Here is a 17,691-nt window from a genome sequence, read left to right as displayed (position 1 = left end):
AACAGCACCATCCAGTGCTCACATTGAGGATATACTCAGTATTTAGTGTCCGAATTTAGATACAGTGATCTCACGTCATGTTTTATGTGATAACTGAGCTCATGTTTTTTAAACTAATATTAAAAAAAAACAATGTCCATGTTTAATTTGACATATAGATATATGTATATACTGTTAGAGAAAAAAGCAAATCCTTCCTTATTACAAAGAAATAGTGCAGAAAAATTGAATACATAAATAGAATTTATAAGATAGCATAATAGTTTACATTGAGAAAGAGCTTGGAATATACTAGAAAAGCTGAGCCCTAGGACTGATTTAGGTTTACCTAAGACCGTTTAGGCCTGCTGTCGTTTGCGCTAGCTCAGACTAAAGCTCAAGCCACCATGATGATTGTTAGGAAGTGGCAGGGCCAAAAAAAACCAGGATGGTCAAGGACGGAGTGCAGTTTGGGATAGATAAAGACATCAACAGGAACTCAGTATAAGCAAAAGGATGAGCTAATAATAATTTATTAAATTGAGCTCTAAATTTACCCAACAGAACATGCTGTGAACACTTCTCTTTGGGCTACATTAAGCACGTTACAATTTGATTCTCTCCAAAATAATGTACTTAACATACCTGTGCTAAAGGCTTAGAACTGGGATCCAACTTACTCCTGTGAATATCAAACTCAGCTCGTTTGTGCCAAAACCTCCAGGCATCTAATAAATTTCTATAATTCTCAATCCAGTACTGAACTCTTTCATCTTTAAGAACATCTAAAGGAGAACCCTAAAAAGAAAACATGAATTAATAGAGTTGTTCAAAAATTTTTCTGGCTAAGCCAGAGGATTCCAAATAACACGTGAATATGAGTCACACAGAAGAAATAGGCTCCCTTTTTGCCAAAAGCTGGTTCATAATGAGGATATAGATGAAATAACTGATGGAAGCTTCTTTAATTTACTTTAAGCCGGCCTCTACTAATGACATAAATATGTATTATATTATCATTATACCTGTCCAGGAAAGTGTAATTCTCTCTTATTTAAGTTTAAGGACCCAAGAGTAAATAACTCACTTTCCTACTTGAATACAATAAAAAGGGATGTCACTACTTTGTCCCCAAAATTAAAACCTCTGCATTCACAAATCTGTTTACTCTCTAACGCAAGTGCTCCATCACATTTAAAATAATGCTGAGCCTCATCTTGTGTATCTAGCATGTACTGTGAATGGAAATGCTATTTCTGTTTACCTATTTATCTGAAAGTTAAACCTGCCTATTCTCTCTCTGGCTCAATTAAAACATACATTTATTACCTTAAAAATTAAACAAAACAAACAAACAAACAAAACCCAAAACCAAACCAAAGATGTTCTTCATTCTTTTGCCCCTAGGCCACAATGAAAAGCACCAATTTCTCTACCTTAATTTTACTTAAGAACTTCAACATCTTGCCAGTAAGACTCTTCCTAAAGCTGTATTTTCCCCGGCAGCTGTGACACTTCACCTGTGCTTGCTCTGGGTTTTCAAAGAATGCTTTTAGCCCTGTCCAGGACAGCTTCCTTAAGTTCACATGATAAACAAAGTAGAGAAAGTCTCAATCTCCAATGATGACATGGGCATTAATTTGAAGCCCAGTTTTTTTGAAAAGTAAAATGTTAGAACTTCACGTATCTAATGGAAAAAGGGAAAAAACCTGTAACAGCTAATAGACAATCTATCCTTAGACATTCTATCAAAACAGAAGGAGCTTATCTTTCACCTATTAATTAGGTATTCATTTGTTATCAGAGTTAAATTCTCTTAGCTGATAATTTCACTTCTTAAGAAAGTAAACATTTCTTCTAGTCCTGATAATGGCCAACTAGCCAGAACTAAGTACTAAAGTAGAATATAATCCCTAGTTTAAAAAGAAAATTCACAGAAAAAAGGAGAAATCTTCATATCCACTCTTTCCCCTTCCATGGGGATAAACTCAGAATGAATTTGGTCAACTCATATTTGATAAGTCTTCTCTAGATCTGCCCCAAATAAACCTAAAATTAAGCTCCAACAAAATCTGCAGAGGAAAACAGTTCAGAGATTAAGACTGGAAAGGCTTGGGAAATAACTTGGGCTTCCCACAGATCCACAGTAACAAAACCTGAGACCAAAGTGAGCAGCAAGTAACTGAACTTCCAAAAGCATTAACCAACATTCTTCAGAAAAAGGTAAAAGAATCCAGATCTCTATAATGTACTATACACAACACCCAGTATTCAAATGAAAAAACCACGAAACACAAAGAAACAGGTAAATATAGTTCAAAGTCAAGGAAAAAAGGCAGTCAATAGAAACTAAGCCTAAAATAGCCCATGTTAGAGTTAGCAGGCAAAATCCTGAATGCAGCTATTAGATGTATGCTCAATTAGTGTGCAAACAGAGATCTGAATGAAAAATGTAAACTAGAGGGCGCCTGGGTGGCTCAGTCGGTTAAGCGACTGCCTTCAGCTCAGGTCATGATCCCAGGGTCCTGGGATCGAGCCCCGCATCGGGCTCCCTGCTCGGCGGGAGGCCTGCTTCTCCCTACCCCACTCCCCCTGTTTGTGTTCCCTCTCTTGCTGTCTCTCTCTCTCTATTAAATAAATAAATAAAATCTTTTTTTTTTTAAAGATTTTATTTATTTATTTGAGAGAGAGAATGAGAGATAGAGAGCACGAGAGGGAAGAGGGTCAGAGGGAGAAGCAGACTCCCTGCCGAGCAGGGAGCCCGATGCGGGACTCGATCCCGGGACTCCGGGATCATGACCTGAGCCGAAGGCAGTCGCTCAACCAACTGAGCCACCCAGGCGCCCATAAATAAATAAAATCTTAAAAAAAAAGTAAACTATAAAAAAATCGAGATTCTAGAACAAATTGTACAATAGCTAACATTAAGAATTTGCTGAAAAACTTAACACCAGGTGAGGTAAGAGTCAATGAACAAATCAAGAGCATTTAACCAACTTGAAGAAGAGAAAAAAAAAGAATGGAAAGAAAAGGATACCTATGGGACACTATCAAATGGTTTATTTTTTTATTTTTTTTTAAAGATTTTATTTATTTATTTGAGAGAGAGAGAATGAGAGATAGAGAGCACGAGAGGGAAGAGGGTCAGAGGGAGAAGCAGACTCCCTGCTGAGCAGAGAGCCCGATGCGGGACTCGATCCCGGGACTCCAGGATCATGACCTGAGCCGAAGGCAGTCGCTCAACCAACTGAGCCACCCAGGTGCCCCTCAAATGTTTTAATATACATGTAATATGAGCCCCAAAAAGAGAAGAGAATGAGACTGAAGCAGAAAAAAATATATATAAAGAAATACCACCAAACTTTTTAAAACTAATGAAAAACACTGACTTGCAGATCCAAGAAGCTCAGTGAACCACAAGCAGGGCAGAAAGAAGTACAACTAAGCATCAAGGGTAAACTGCTGAAAATCAAAAGCAACCCAAGGGAAAATGAAACATTACATAGGGAGACAATAATTATAACAGCTGACTTCTCTTCATAAACAGTATAAGGCCACTTGCACTCTATAGTCACATATCTACAGTTTGATTTAATAGATGGTAACCTCAATTCAGCAAGAAAAAAATGATGCACTTTGTTACAGAATGGGCAGTGGCTTGATAAGTTGCTAAGTTTATACTGCAGTTTGTGGGCCAGTATCTGTATTTGTTCCTAAGAAGGCAGGGTCGGAGGGGGCATTTAACTGCATTTACCCAGGACACAGCATGCTATCAAGTGTATGAAAGGACAGGGGCAGGAAAGAGGACACCATGAAAGGATAAGATTAACTGGAGGGCTATAATCTCAGGAAAATACTCTAAATTTTTACCATATTTCTATCAAAAGTAACAAAGGGAACCTTTGCCAGAAACCTGTTTTTAACTGCTGGACAGTAAGAACTGAGAGTAAATTGATGAACTGGTTACCCCAAATCATAAAAAGGGAAAATGAGAGTTCAGAGACTTGTGGTATAACTTGCCTTCTGCACTTCAAGTGAGACTGTAGTTCAGATCAGGGAAAGGAAATCTCTTTTGTAGTAGGTATAGTTTTGTGAACTGGACAAATCAGAGAGAGGCTTCTCTGCTCTGTTTGAGCTTTATGTAAATTCAACACTGACACTTCCCAAAATGAAAGGAAAAATTGGATAACCCAACAGAGGAAGCTGAGGGATAGTAAGATAAAGTAGAAGTCCACTACAGATCAACTGATTAGGTTAAAGTTAAATGCCTTCTAACCCAAAACAATCTACACATTTAATGCAATCCCTATCAAAATAACACCAGCATTTTTCAGAGCTAGAACAAATAATCCTAAAATTTGTATGGAACCACAAAAGACCCCTAATAGACAAAGCAATTCTGAAAAAGAAAAACAGAACTGGAAGCACTACGATTCTAGATTTCAAACTATATTACAAAGCTGTAATCATCAAGACAGTATGGTACTAGCACAAAAAAAGACACACAGATCAATGGAACAGAATAGAAAACCCAAAAATGAACCTACAACTATAGGTCAACTAATCTTCAACACAGCAGCAAAGAATATCCAATGGAAAAAATTCTCTTCAACAAAGGGTGTTGGGAAAACTGGACAGCCACATGCAAAAGAATGAAACTGAACCACTTTCTTATACCATACACAAAAATAAATTCAAAATGGATGAAAGATCTAAATGTGAGACAGAAAACCATCAAAATCCTAGAGAGGACCACGGGCAGAAACCCCTGACCTCAGCCACAGCAACTTCTTACCAGACCCGTCACCAGAGGCAAGGGAAACAAAAGCAAAAAATGCACTACTGGGACTTCATCAAGATAAAAAGCTTCTGCACAGCAAAGAAAACAATCAACAAAACTAAAAGGCAGCCTATGGAACGGGAGAAGATATTTGCAAATGACATTATCTGATAAAGGGTTGGTATCCAAAATCCACAAAGAAGTTAACAAACTCAACTCCCAAAAATCAAATAATCCAGTTAAGAAATGGGCAGAAAACATGAATAGACACTTTTCCAAAAAAGACATCCAGATGGCTTAAAAGACACACGAAAAGATGCTCAACATCACTCAGCATCAGGGAAATACAAAGCAAAATCTAAATGAGATGTCATCTCATACTTGTCAGGATGGCTAAAATTAACAACACAAGAAACAAGAGGTATTGGCGAGGATGTGGAGAAAGGGAAATCCTCCTACACTGTTGGTGGGAATGCAAACTGATACAGCCACTCTGGAGAACAGTATGGAGGTTCCTCAAAAAGTTAAAAATAGAACTACCTTATGATCAGCAATTGCACTACTAGGTATTTACCCAAAGAATACAAAAATACAGATTCAAAGGGACACATACACCCCAATGTCTATAGCAGCAATGTCCACAATGGCCGAACTATGGAGAGAGCCCTTATGTCCATGGACTGATGAATGAAGATGAGGTGGTATATACAATGGAGTACTACTCAGCCAACAAAAAGAATGAAATCTTGCCATTTTGCAAGATCTGCAACGACATGGATGGAGTTAGAGTGTATTATGCTAAATGAAATAAGTCAGAGAAAGACAAATGCCATATGATCTCACTTATATGGGGAATTTAAGAAAGAAAACAGATGAACATATGGGAAGGCAGAAAAACAAAAAAAGGAGAGAGAGAAACAAGCCATAAGAGACTCTTAAAGATAAGAGAACAAAATGAGGGTTGATGGAGGGAGGTGGGTGGGGGATGGACTAGATGGGTGATGGGTATTAAGGAGGGTACTTGTTTTGATGAGCACTGGATGTTGTATGTACGTGATGAATTACTGAATTCTACTCTAGAAACCAATATTGCACTATATGTTAATCATCTAAAATTTAAATTAAAAAAAATTAAACTAAATTAAATGCCTTCTAAAGATCCTAAGCAAGCAAAAGGCATACCCACTCAATGAAGGAAGAAGGTGGTTAACCACTCTTTTTCTTTAAGTTGCTGCCACACTGCACTAACCTGCAACATGCAGTAACTTGCTGTTTGGACATCTCCAGTTCTATCGACATAACTCTCCATTAAGTCCACTCCATCTTTAGTAAGGCCTGTAAGCAGTATTCCTTCCAAATTTCCAGCCTCTTTCATTTCGTTGGTCAACTTTTCAATATATCTATTTAACTAGAAAATTCAAAGTGATATTTCTGAAGCAATCTGTTTCACTATATATTTTGTACTTCAAAACTTGTACTTTAGGAAGTTTTATTTTTATGGAAAACATTTTAAAACAAAGCCTTGCAAAAATTTAGATGTGATCTCTTAAGAAGTCTGTATCTATCATAAATTACAATGCAGCATCCGTGATTATTTAAAACATTTTTTAAAAAGCACTTACTATGTTTTAATAATTATTCTATAAAAGAAGTATAGAGGGTTAACTATTTAAATTTAAAGAGAACTGTCCCTCAGTATTCTGCAAAGTTCTTGCTGTAACAGAATCACAGAATCTGAGTTGAAACGGAACTTGAAGATTATCAAAAATAATCATCTCTTGGTAAGGTCTCTGACTTCATCCCACCCCAACCTCTAGCCAAGATTCCTGTATGTTCCCCCAGGACTTCCTATTAGAGCACTTAGCACCTTGTATTACTGGTTGTTTATGGGCATTTCTTTCTCATTATATACACAGAATATGCATTCAATACTTTTATTGTATTAAGAAATGAAGGAATTCTTTTATAGCACCCCAAAGGGGTGAGCTCAATGTCTTTATCTGTAGACCAAAAGCAGAAATAAACTAAAATATTAAATCAGGATTCTTAAACAATTTTGGTTATGATACACATGTCTACAGTATCTTGATCTAACAAATTACTTTACTTTTTTAGAATAATTTATATATAAATGTTACATATACATATTTGCACATAAAGATTCGTTTCTTAATCCAATAAGAGGAAATATTAATCACTTCAAATATAGAATTAAATTAGTTTTTACCTGACTATCACTAAGGAATTTACAAGCAAAAGCCACTCTGTCACGTACGGCAACTTTGTTTTCATACTGAAAAGAAGAGCAAGAAGTTACTTGTAGGTGCTATGAGTTTTAAACTCTTGCAGCCTATTTTACATACTTAAATATGTAATTTTATTTTCAATAGTAGTAAGTTATTGTGTATAAACTGGCAGAGCCACTGATCGCCTAAGATGCCTTTCTTAATGTCTCCCTCTAGACAGTCAGTGCTGTTATTGTTCTTGCAAAGCAAAAATTTACATCTTAAATACTGACCAATTAATTTTAAAAATATTCCAGTTCAGTCTTACAGAATTGCAACATAAAATATAAGCAGTGATGTATGGTTCAAGAGATTTAGATGCCATGTAATCCTTCCATCATAGAAATTAATTTTGGGGAAACAGAAAATCTTTCCTGGGATGCTAAGTTAACAAATCTAGGAAATCTGTGAATTATCAGTGACTATACCAGTGTGAATATACCAATACAGAATCTGGAAAGACTATCAACACGTGTCTCTACATAGAACGTGGTAAGTTTTAAAATATATCCTTATAAATAAAGACACTTTTGTGGCCATAGTAAAATACAGTTATAAAGGAGGTTTGCGACAAAATTTTCAGTGGTATTGTGATATTTAAATTTTTGTATACCTGTCAATATTGTAAAACACTATTTTGAATTTCTATAAATGTAGAAAAGTAATTAATTTTGTGATAATAAACAGTCTAAAGGTAGAAAAAATACCCTATTTCCATTGAAGTCATTCTATGAAATACAGTTTTCCTGCTTTAAACATAAGATCACTTCAGTTGGTACCTATCTTAGCATGTTTTTTCAATTATAAAATATGGTTCTGCCCTTAAGAGGGAACATGGTTGGTACAAACTAGATTTAACTCTTTAGATTCAGGCAAAGTTGTTACAATTTTGATGGGAAAGTGTTATATTATATTATATTATATTATATTATATTATATTATATTATATTATATATTGTCCCATTTTACAGCTCAGAAAACTAAAACCCAAAAAAGTTAACTGGCCAGCTGAAGTAACTAAGCTGGAGCAACGACTCAGACCTTCATCTTCTGATTTCCCAATTTGGTACTTTTCATTAGATTACTAAAACTTAACAATTTTTAATACAAGGATATATTAATTATAATTATTTACATAAAGTATAATTAGGTACACTCTCAAGGGAGTTTGGAAATCTGAACTTCCTATTCAAGGTAAGATATACCCTACCTAATAACCCACATTTAGGTATAAGAAAATGAGGGTATTTGTAATAGGTCATTTAACTTAAAATACAGAAATTTAATATTTAAAGAATACTTCTCTATCAATTTAAAATCTGAACAATCCACTTATTTTTCTAGTCTTCACCATACTTTACTACTTCCTGAAAGTATTATTTTTATTTCTTCACAATCCAACAATTGAAGTATTTCATTTAACAAAAAAGAGTAACAGTAGTAAAAACAAACAAAAACCCCAACATACTCTTGGATATTAATCTGAAGTGGTTAGAAAAGTTCAAGAGTTCATTTATTAAAAGTAATGGACAAAATATATAAACTAAGGAATCGTCAAAATGGACACTAACAACATTAAAATTTTCATTAAGATATCTCAATAAGATACATGTTTTTATAAATTCTTAGGGATTGACAAATCAATTATTCAAGCAATGTGTCTTTTACATGAAGTGCTATAATGGCAAACACAGAAATAAATTTCATGCTAGAAAGCTCTTCTCAGTGGTAAAAAGAAGTCTAACAATGCAAACAAAGTTGTAGTACTAATGTGAAGCTTAAAACCCAATAACTGAAACTTACAAACACATCTCATTTCATTCATTCTTTCTTTCCCCACTTTGTGATAAAGAACCTATTTGGTGATGTGGTTACAGGTGGTTAAAGCAGGAGAGAAAAAGCAATGAAAGACCAAATAATGAAAAAATGAAATAATTCACTGTAAGTAGTGTGATCATCTATCTTCCAAACTGGTACATACATGTCTGAAAATGTAAATACTAACTTGGACAAGATATACAGTCATTCTGACCATAATTGATCCTGTGTTTGTTAACTAAAACAAAAAATATGGACTTTTAAAAAATTACAGTTCAATATAAAACTTATGTTTATAAAAAAATTCTAGAAATTACCAACTAATCTTTAATGATAGAAATCAAATTAGTGATTGCCTGAGGATGACAGGGGGTTGGAGAAATAAAATGGATATTAAATGTCTAGAGAGAGATCTTACAAAGGGGCATGAGAACACTTTTGGGGGAAATAGATATGTTTATTATTTTGATTATGGTTATGGTTTAGTGGGTGTATACACATGAAAAAGCCTCAAATTGTACACTTAACATATGTGTAGTAATTGTGTGTCAATTATACCTCAGTAAAACTTTTAAACCAGATTTAAAAAAAAACAACTTACGTTTATATATAGTTGTAGAATTCTAGAGCTGCTCTTAAGCTAAAGGATAAATCCTGTGCCCTCTATGTCTGTAATTATATTGTTAAAACTATTTAAAAAAATCAAGCTTATTATGAGCTAACTGTAAAATGACATTCAAGAAGAGCTGCTCAAAAATATTTAAGATACTTTATTTTAAATAATACACAATACATCAAAATATAACAATATTTTATGCAATGGACATTTGAAAATTTTAACAAGGTTAGACAAAAAATCCTAACTTAAAAGGAGTTTTCTCAAACAGAAATTAGCTTACCAATACTCCATCATAAGATCCTGTCTCACTTGTCAGAAATGCAAACATGACACACAGATATGGGTTATTTAATTGTAGTCGTAGAGTACTGCACATTTCTCTCCAAAGGGAGTTTTTCTCATCCGTATATCCCGATAAAGCCATTGCTACCACATTGAGATTCAGATCACCTGCACATTAAAAACAGTCAGCTAATCAAAGTGAGCAAAAGCTTAATACCTCCTCTTCCAGTTCTTAAACCATAAACAGGGTGACGTTTACCTAAAGAAAAATAAGCCCACTAGAATTAAGGGTTTTGATCCAGATTGGAAAATCTGGCAAGGACCTCAGGCAAAAATGTCCATTCTTATAAAACTTTTGCCCATATTGCTAACCCTGTGCAAGACAAGCACATCTTTAAATTTTCAAGTTCTAAAAAAAAAAAAGAATAAATTTTCAAGTTCTCATTCCACGCAGTTCCTATACAGTGTTATTGTTTAAGGCCTAAATGAAGAGCAGTGAAGCCATATTACCAGAATCATTGTCAGCCTTATCAAGTTCATTTATGCTGACATATTTCAAAGTGTTGACAGTAAATATCGGTACTATAATTTTCAAAATTATTGTTTTCCTATTCCTAAGTATATAATGCTCATACTTAAGTATATGTTCTGAAAACCAGTATTTCAGTATTCTTATAATAGTTTAAGACTTTTAATTTTTCTAGGACAAAATTAACTATAAGCATTACCATAGCATTGTATGTGGACACATTTGCAACAAAGTATTTGTTATCAATAGTCTTTTAAACATTAGTTCTTAGCAGTTTATATAGTCACTGATAAGCAGCTGACCTGGCAGTCAGCACTATGGATTGGCTAGCCTTTTTTTTTTTTTTTTTTAAGATTTTATTTATTTATTTGAGAGAGAGAGAACGAGAGATAGAAAGCACGAAAGGGAAGAGGATCAGAGGGAGAAGCAGACTCCCTGCTGAGCAGGGAGCCCGACGCGGGACTCGATCCGGGGACTCCAGGATCATGACCTGAGCCGAAGGCAGCTGCTTAACCAACTGAGCCACCCAGGCGCCCTGGCTAGCCTTCTAACATAAGTTCACCTTTAAGAAAAAACTAAATACACTTTTAACTTTTACTCTTAAGTATTTTGTACATTTATTATAGCAGTTTTCTTATTCTGTTCCTGGATCCTAATCATTTTCTTTCTTTTCCAAATAAAACAGCATTTCCCACTTTATATTATTAAATGGCCTTGTTCTTCATTTCTATAAACACTTTCCCCAAGTTGCTTTGTGCTTGCTTCCTCTGCCTATTCTCTTAAATTGGATATAAAGTCTTTTAAGATTAACAACCACCACCACCACAGCAAAGGAATGTTTTCCTAAATCCTGCTCAGTTTATTTCCAACTGGAGGGAACATCTGACTCAGTGAAATCTTTTCTTTAGTCCTTAAAGTTATTGAAATCACCGGAAAGATACTTTTCCCCTACTGATAGTATAGGTATTCAAATCTAACACCAAATTTTCCAGGTATACATGACAGGAAAGTATCATGCTCCTAGGTCGTAGCAAAATTATAATTAGAAATGGCTTTAAATATCAAATTCTTTTTTTCATTGCCACTTTATCTTCTATTGTACTCTCAAATGGGGAAGACTTACATTAGAGCAAAAGTGAAGGAAAGGAGGCCAATCTGGGCAAAACATTAGCTTTTTCAACTTTTTTACTGCAAGTAAATACATTATAGTTAATTTCATGTTTTTCTCTACGGTACAACAGAACTGTAATGGTTTCAAAATGGACCAGCAAGTTAAGAATTAAGCATTCTGAATACCAGAAATAATTTGCTAGGTGTATTAAAAATCAATAGCTATATAAATACATCTTAGTTATTTTCAAGTGAAATATTCCTGATAAGAAAAAAAACTTAATTTCTCGATTGAATTTACTTGCCTGAGCATTCTCCTGCAAAATGTCAGAGTAAAAACTTTATCACATTTCACTGTTTCTTCCTTTTAAAAAAATATTAAATGGAAAGTATGTTTAAATCACCAGACTCAAGTAGAAGCATTTTTGCAGCTCAAAGTATGATTTTTATAATACTCTATATTAGCCTAACTAAAAGTGTCATTTAAAGTTTCCTAAAAGCCAACCAATAACCATCCAAAACATGAAGTAAAAATACTCTCAAATGTTTGCCATAAGAATGCTTGCAAACAAACAAAAGAATGCTTGCAAACTGAAGTAGTCCTAATCTTCAAGAAAATACGTTTTTAAAAAATGTGAATTGTCTTTTAAAGAAAAAGCATTAAAAATGGATGCATTTGAGCATTCACTGTAATATTATTAAGACGGTACTTAAGACACATTTTGTCTTTATAGACACATTATGTTCTTTACAGACATAAACCAAGGCATAAACAAAAGGGATGGGTTAATACTTCCATAGATACAGTTCTGTGTTCTCTTTCAAAAAAATTTACACAAATACATTGACTAAATATTTGAAAGTTATCAGCATCTTTTCTTTAAAGGCTTCTACGAACTATGATTATCTTAGACTATAACCTAATACCTTTTTCTGAAGATGCTCCTTCATTCAGGATTTGGATTGCTCGCCGAATATCCAAGTTGAACAATGCCACAGCAGCAGCTCTCTCCCACTCCCCTTCTTGTACAAGGGAATTCAAAAATGGCCCTACATCTACATCCGTTCCTTTCTTTATCCACCCACAAAGCTGTAAAGCTAAGATTCTCTCTTCATTTAAATTCTGAATATCACTTTGCTTATCCAAACCACTCCAATTATGTCTGCTGCTTTCCACCATTCCTAAAAGGAGAAGTATTTTTATATTAGTTGCTTTATTATTTTTTAAAATATATTTAGAAAATAAGTCAGTTTTACACAGAGATTATTTCAACATCGTACTTTGGATATTTGACTTCTTAACTACAAATTCATGACAGCATAAATGTAAAATATGCTACAAACAAAACATACTTTACATGTTGTTAAGTTGAACAGTTCCTTGAGATATCAGAAAGAGCTACGGGAAGAACAATTAATGTTTGATAAATGCCTAGTATAGTCTTGTGGAGAAGTGTTCATAATGTTGTTAATAATTGTAGTTCTTGTAGGAATGCAGAAAATTGCATGTTTTTTGTATTTTGTATTATTTGTATAGTATTTATGAAAATCCTATTAAAGACCAATTACTTGAACTGCCACTCTGACTAAATAATATAAACTACTTTTCTAGCAGCTTGACTTGGGCCCAAATTTGATTGCTATCAAAAGCTAGATACTGAATCCTAGGTTGGGTAAAGCATTATAGTATAATGCACAATGCCATTCCAATAAAAAACAGTAAGAATAACTGTTCAGTGAAAAACTAAGTTTGGCTCTTTTGTCATCTTTATTCTCAAACAGTTGATCAATTTCAACCCTGCATTGACTCATATATTCATTGAATCATCAAGGACTCTTTCAGGTAAGGCTCCTTCAGGTAAGGCCATACTTCATGACATAGTTACCCAGACCTTGCCATTAAACAGCTAAGTGAAAGCATTTGGGCAGCACAATAAAGAGATCTCCCTCAATTAGGTCTTTTTATGTAGCTTTTATAAAAGCAAAATACTGTGATAACATCCAAACTAACAACCAGGATCCTATAAACCATCTAATGTAAAACCTCTCAAAGTGGGTCTTCAAAAAAAATAACACTGAATGAATGAATAGATTAGAAAGACTCTATCACTTCAATGAATCAAGACTTCCCCCAAAAAAGAATTCTGGATATAAAATACACACTTAACAATTCACTAAAATATCTAACGAGAAACCCCCAAATCAAAAAAAAAAAAATTTATGCACATTATTCTGAACTAAATGATGGGGATAAAGGGGGAAAAATAACAGTACAAAAATTATACTTTAGAAAATAAAATAGAATTTTCTTACCCAAAGATGATTTTACAATTGATTTAATTCCTGCATAAACCAATGATCCTTTGTTTCCTGGAGACTTCTGATCCATATCTTCTGTATACTGCTTCATAAGTATTTAAATGCATAGGAAATACTAATGATGATGCATAACAACATATTTCAAAGCTAAATTTATTTTGATTTGGAGCCAATTCATAATAGGTGTCAGCCAAAGTAAGATGGTCCTACTTTATTGCAGAGATAAACTTTTCTTCCTTCTACACGATCTGTAAAGCAGTATTTCAAGTTCAACAGTTTTAAATAATTTTTACTTTGTAATTTTAGCATTATGTAACTTGTATTTGCAAATAAAACATTCAGAATAAAATTTACAAACTGATCTTTCAGCAAATTTTAAGAACATTTCTACCTGATTCATCTCATGAAATTCATAATGAAAAGGATATAGTGGAGGGTATACCAGAGCGATTTGAGCTGTGGGTCTTCATTTCCAGCTAAAATATGGTTTCTCCACACCTGTTCTGTATCAAGTCCGTACCTGGATAAAGCCCGAAGGCGCATCTTCGTTGCTATATCTTTTTCTAAAGAATTATCATTTTCTTCTTCTGCACATTCATACAAATGACGACCACAAGCCCACATTAAAGATGTAATTGGGCTCCAGGCAAGAGATATCCTTTCAAAAACAGTGAAGTCAGACATCGTTCGGTTGGGAGTTACAACTATCATTCGATTTTGACTGGTTGGATGCCAAGCAAAGGAAGCAATGTAATTGTCACAGGGTTGCACACTTCTTTCAATTATTGTGGGTTCAGTTTCATCTCCAATGGGAGTGGGTGTGTGCTGCATATCATATAATCTAATAATGTTACTATCCCTTGTCAAAGTGGCAAGCAGACCAGTCCTAGTTGGACACCATGCTACTTTTGTTAAGGGCTTTGGCTGCTCAGTCAAAGTCAAAACTGGCTTCTCAAATTTCCTTAGATCCCATATTGCAACCTGACCTTCATAGAAGGAAGCAACACGATCATGGAAGTAGGGGTCTACTGTCACCCCCTGAACAGCTTTTGTATTTACAAACATCTTTTGGCTTGTATTCCGAAGATCAAATATGGCTAAGTTACGATGCATACCAGCAAGGAGAAGTTTCTGGTCTCGTGGAAGCCAACAAAGAGAGAGACAAGCATCATTTTGTCCTAATTCATAAAGAGGTTTTGTTACTAATAATGTTGTTTCAGTTTCACCTGCTGAAAGTCTCACTTTCTCCATGGGAACTATATCAGGAGTATATTTGCTGCAAATATCCCAAATCAGCACTGAAAAATCAGCTCTATGTTTATCTAGCCCAGCAGCAAGCCAGTTACTATCCAATGGATTCCACGCAAGGGTATTACATTGTCGTGCATGTTTTGGAACAAATTCTTTTCCTATCAAATCTTTGAATTTTGAGTTATGATCTTGACCAAGACTTGTAAGTACAACTCGACCATTTGCTTGTCCAACTGCTAGGAGACATTCAGGATCATAATTGAGATACCAGGCAACACATTTCATATATGGCGTATCTGAATTTATTGATAGTAATGTAGCCGCAGAGTCTTCAGATAAACGTAAAGATCCAGCTTTGAGTTCTGAATTCACAGTAGATTCCACATGATAAAGGCTCAGTTCAGAGTCACATACAACAAATCTATCAACTTGGTGTGGTGCCCACAATATATCGGGTTTGGTACCGCTCATGTTTATTGATGTGCTCAAAGAGTCCAGTTAGGTCCATTCACTGAAAATCTGTTTAAAAATAAAAAGTTTTAAAATCTTAACAAAATACAATTCTAAGATGAATAAACTATTCGGAAAATCAGGAAATTATACGAGTACTCTGTCTTTCAATATATTTATTCTAACTGCTATGAATTCATGACAATATTTACTGATTAAAAAGGGAAAAAGAACTTCCCCCAATAAGATGAGGTACTAAGATTCTGAGAACTACATTTTGGCCTTATTTCCCACGATCAATTATTTTAATTGCACTGTTATTAGTAACTTCATTAACCTCAGGGTTAACAGAACTTCAGTATGGTGAGCAAATTAATAAGCATCATCTCTTTGAAAGGTATAAAACTTTAAAGGGTTATGAATCATGTCCTTTAGCAACAGTTTACAGCAGTACTATTCAACAGAATTTTTTTTTTTTAAAGATTTTATTTATTTATTTGAGAGAGAGACACAGCGAGAGAAGGAACACAAGCAGGGGGAGTGGGAGAGGGAGAAGCAGGCTTCCCGCGGAGCAGGGAGCCCGATGCGGGGCTCAATCCCAGGACCCTGGGATCATGACCTGAGCTGAAGGCAAACGCTTAACAACTGAGCCACCCAGGTGCCCCTCAACAGAATTTTCTGCAGTGATAGAAATCTTTTCTAGCTGTACTGTCCAGTAGGGTAGCTACTAGCCACATGTGGCTAACCAAGCACAAGAAATGTGACTAATACAAATTTTAAATCTTATTTACTTTTCATTTATTTTTAATATAAATAGCCCCATGTGACCACCATAACAGACAATGAAGATTTAAAGTACAATGCCACTATTAAGACAGAGGTCTCTTCCTCAAGTTTCAACAGTAAGAAGCAACCCTATATGGCAGAATAAACAGTAGCATGTATTGAATAGAGTTAACTTCTATCCCTCTTATATATTACCTACACACCACAGAAGGGCCTTTGTGATTAGGGGTCCTTTTGTTGTCTCCTCTATATAGCAAAAGAGTTGGTTTAGATTATTGTTTCCCAAACTTCATTCATGTACCACCTATTTTTATTCAATATTTTTATTTAAAGGGACTATTTTTAAAATCAGAATTGATTTTAACCTCAACCTGAAGTCCATGAATCATAGGTATGGTATGCTAAATATTTTTTTCTAAGACACATTAAAATAAATGAGTAACTATTAAAATGCTTATGTTTTTTTTTAAAGGTTTTATTTATTTATTTGAGAGAGAGAGAGAACACGAGTGGTGGGGAGGGGCAGAGGGAGAGGAGAAGCAGGCTCCCCACTGAGCAGGGAGCCCGATGCAGGGCTCAATCCCAGGACCCCAGGGATCATGACCTGAGCTGAAGGCAGACACTTAATGACTGAGCCACCCAGGCACCCCTAAAATGCTTGATATGTTAACTATATTGGAATTTTTAAAAAATGCTTGATTATGTTTTACCCAAAATCATCCTGTTTATGACCAGTGGTACACACACTGCATTTGGGAAACGAATTAAGTGATCATTAAAGGCTCTTCCAGTTTTCAATTCTATAAACTTTAATATTGACATGGAATTTTGGAAAAGATGATAGTCATTTAAACACAAACTAAAAATAGCTATGTTAAAAGTGGTATTTTAGGGGTGTCTGGGTGTCTCAGTTGGTTAAAGTGACTGACTCTTGGTTTTGGCTCAGGCCATGATTTCATGGGTCATGAGATCAAGCCCCCCTTCAGGCTCCACGCTCAGGTGGGAAGTCGGCTTGAAGATTCCCCCTGCCCCTAACCATACTTGCACGTGTGCCCATGCACACATTCTTTCTTAAATAAATACATCTTAAAAAAAATTAAAAGAAATGGTATTTTAGAAGCAAAAGTTACTTAAAAATTTAAATGTCTGTTTCTAACCAGTTCTGTCTAGAGGTTATAGTCTGGATTAAAAAAGATACAAAGACATTTAGTATCTTCATGGCAATTAGAATCTGTACAGCCATGTTGTCAGTTATTAAAAGGTGAAGCTATGGACTCATTCATCCCCTGATTCCCTGTACCAGATGTAGAGCCACGCTCAGACTCCTAATATAGATACACTAAATAAACTCAGCTCAAACATACTTGCTTTACTTTTTGATCTTGTAAAACTTTCAGTCAGGAATTACCAGTCCAGAATTCAATATACTCATACAATTCCGATGACTAGGAAAAACTTCTAAGAATTCTTATACGGTTTATTT

General features: G+C 34.7%; 1 protein-coding gene across 4 annotated transcripts in view; it reads right to left on the bottom strand.

The window, feature by feature from the left end:
• MIOS (meiosis regulator for oocyte development) overlaps positions 1-17,691 on the bottom strand; it is a 30,160-nt gene that overhangs the window by 8,531 nt on the left and 3,938 nt on the right. For 3 of the 4 annotated variants that reach the window (XM_028119255.2, XM_028119246.2, XM_028119250.1), the window contains exons 3-9: positions 14,150-15,491; positions 13,716-13,814; positions 12,330-12,584; positions 9,762-9,931; positions 6,987-7,052; positions 6,009-6,167; positions 625-777 (exon numbers count right to left, since the gene is read on the bottom strand). In XM_028119255.2, coding sequence (XP_027975056.1) covers positions 625-777; positions 6,009-6,167; positions 6,987-7,052; positions 9,762-9,931; positions 12,330-12,584; positions 13,716-13,814; positions 14,150-15,443 — 2,196 coding nt within the window. In that variant the 5' untranslated portion in view covers positions 15,444-15,491. The remainder of the gene's footprint in view (positions 1-624; positions 778-6,008; positions 6,168-6,986; positions 7,053-9,761; positions 9,932-12,329; positions 12,585-13,715; positions 13,815-14,149; positions 15,492-17,691) is intronic. The other variant, XM_088018322.1, reaches the window with a different exon arrangement.

This window comes from Eumetopias jubatus, unplaced genomic scaffold (genome assembly GCF_037043125.1).
Source record: "Eumetopias jubatus isolate StellerSeaLion01/CBP00866 unplaced genomic scaffold, mEumJub1_p1.0 scaffold_14, whole genome shotgun sequence".
Taxonomy (NCBI): domain Eukaryota; kingdom Metazoa; phylum Chordata; class Mammalia; order Carnivora; family Otariidae; genus Eumetopias; species Eumetopias jubatus.
The sequence above is the reverse complement of the archived record's forward strand: the minus strand, read 5'-3'. Positions and strand labels throughout refer to the sequence as shown.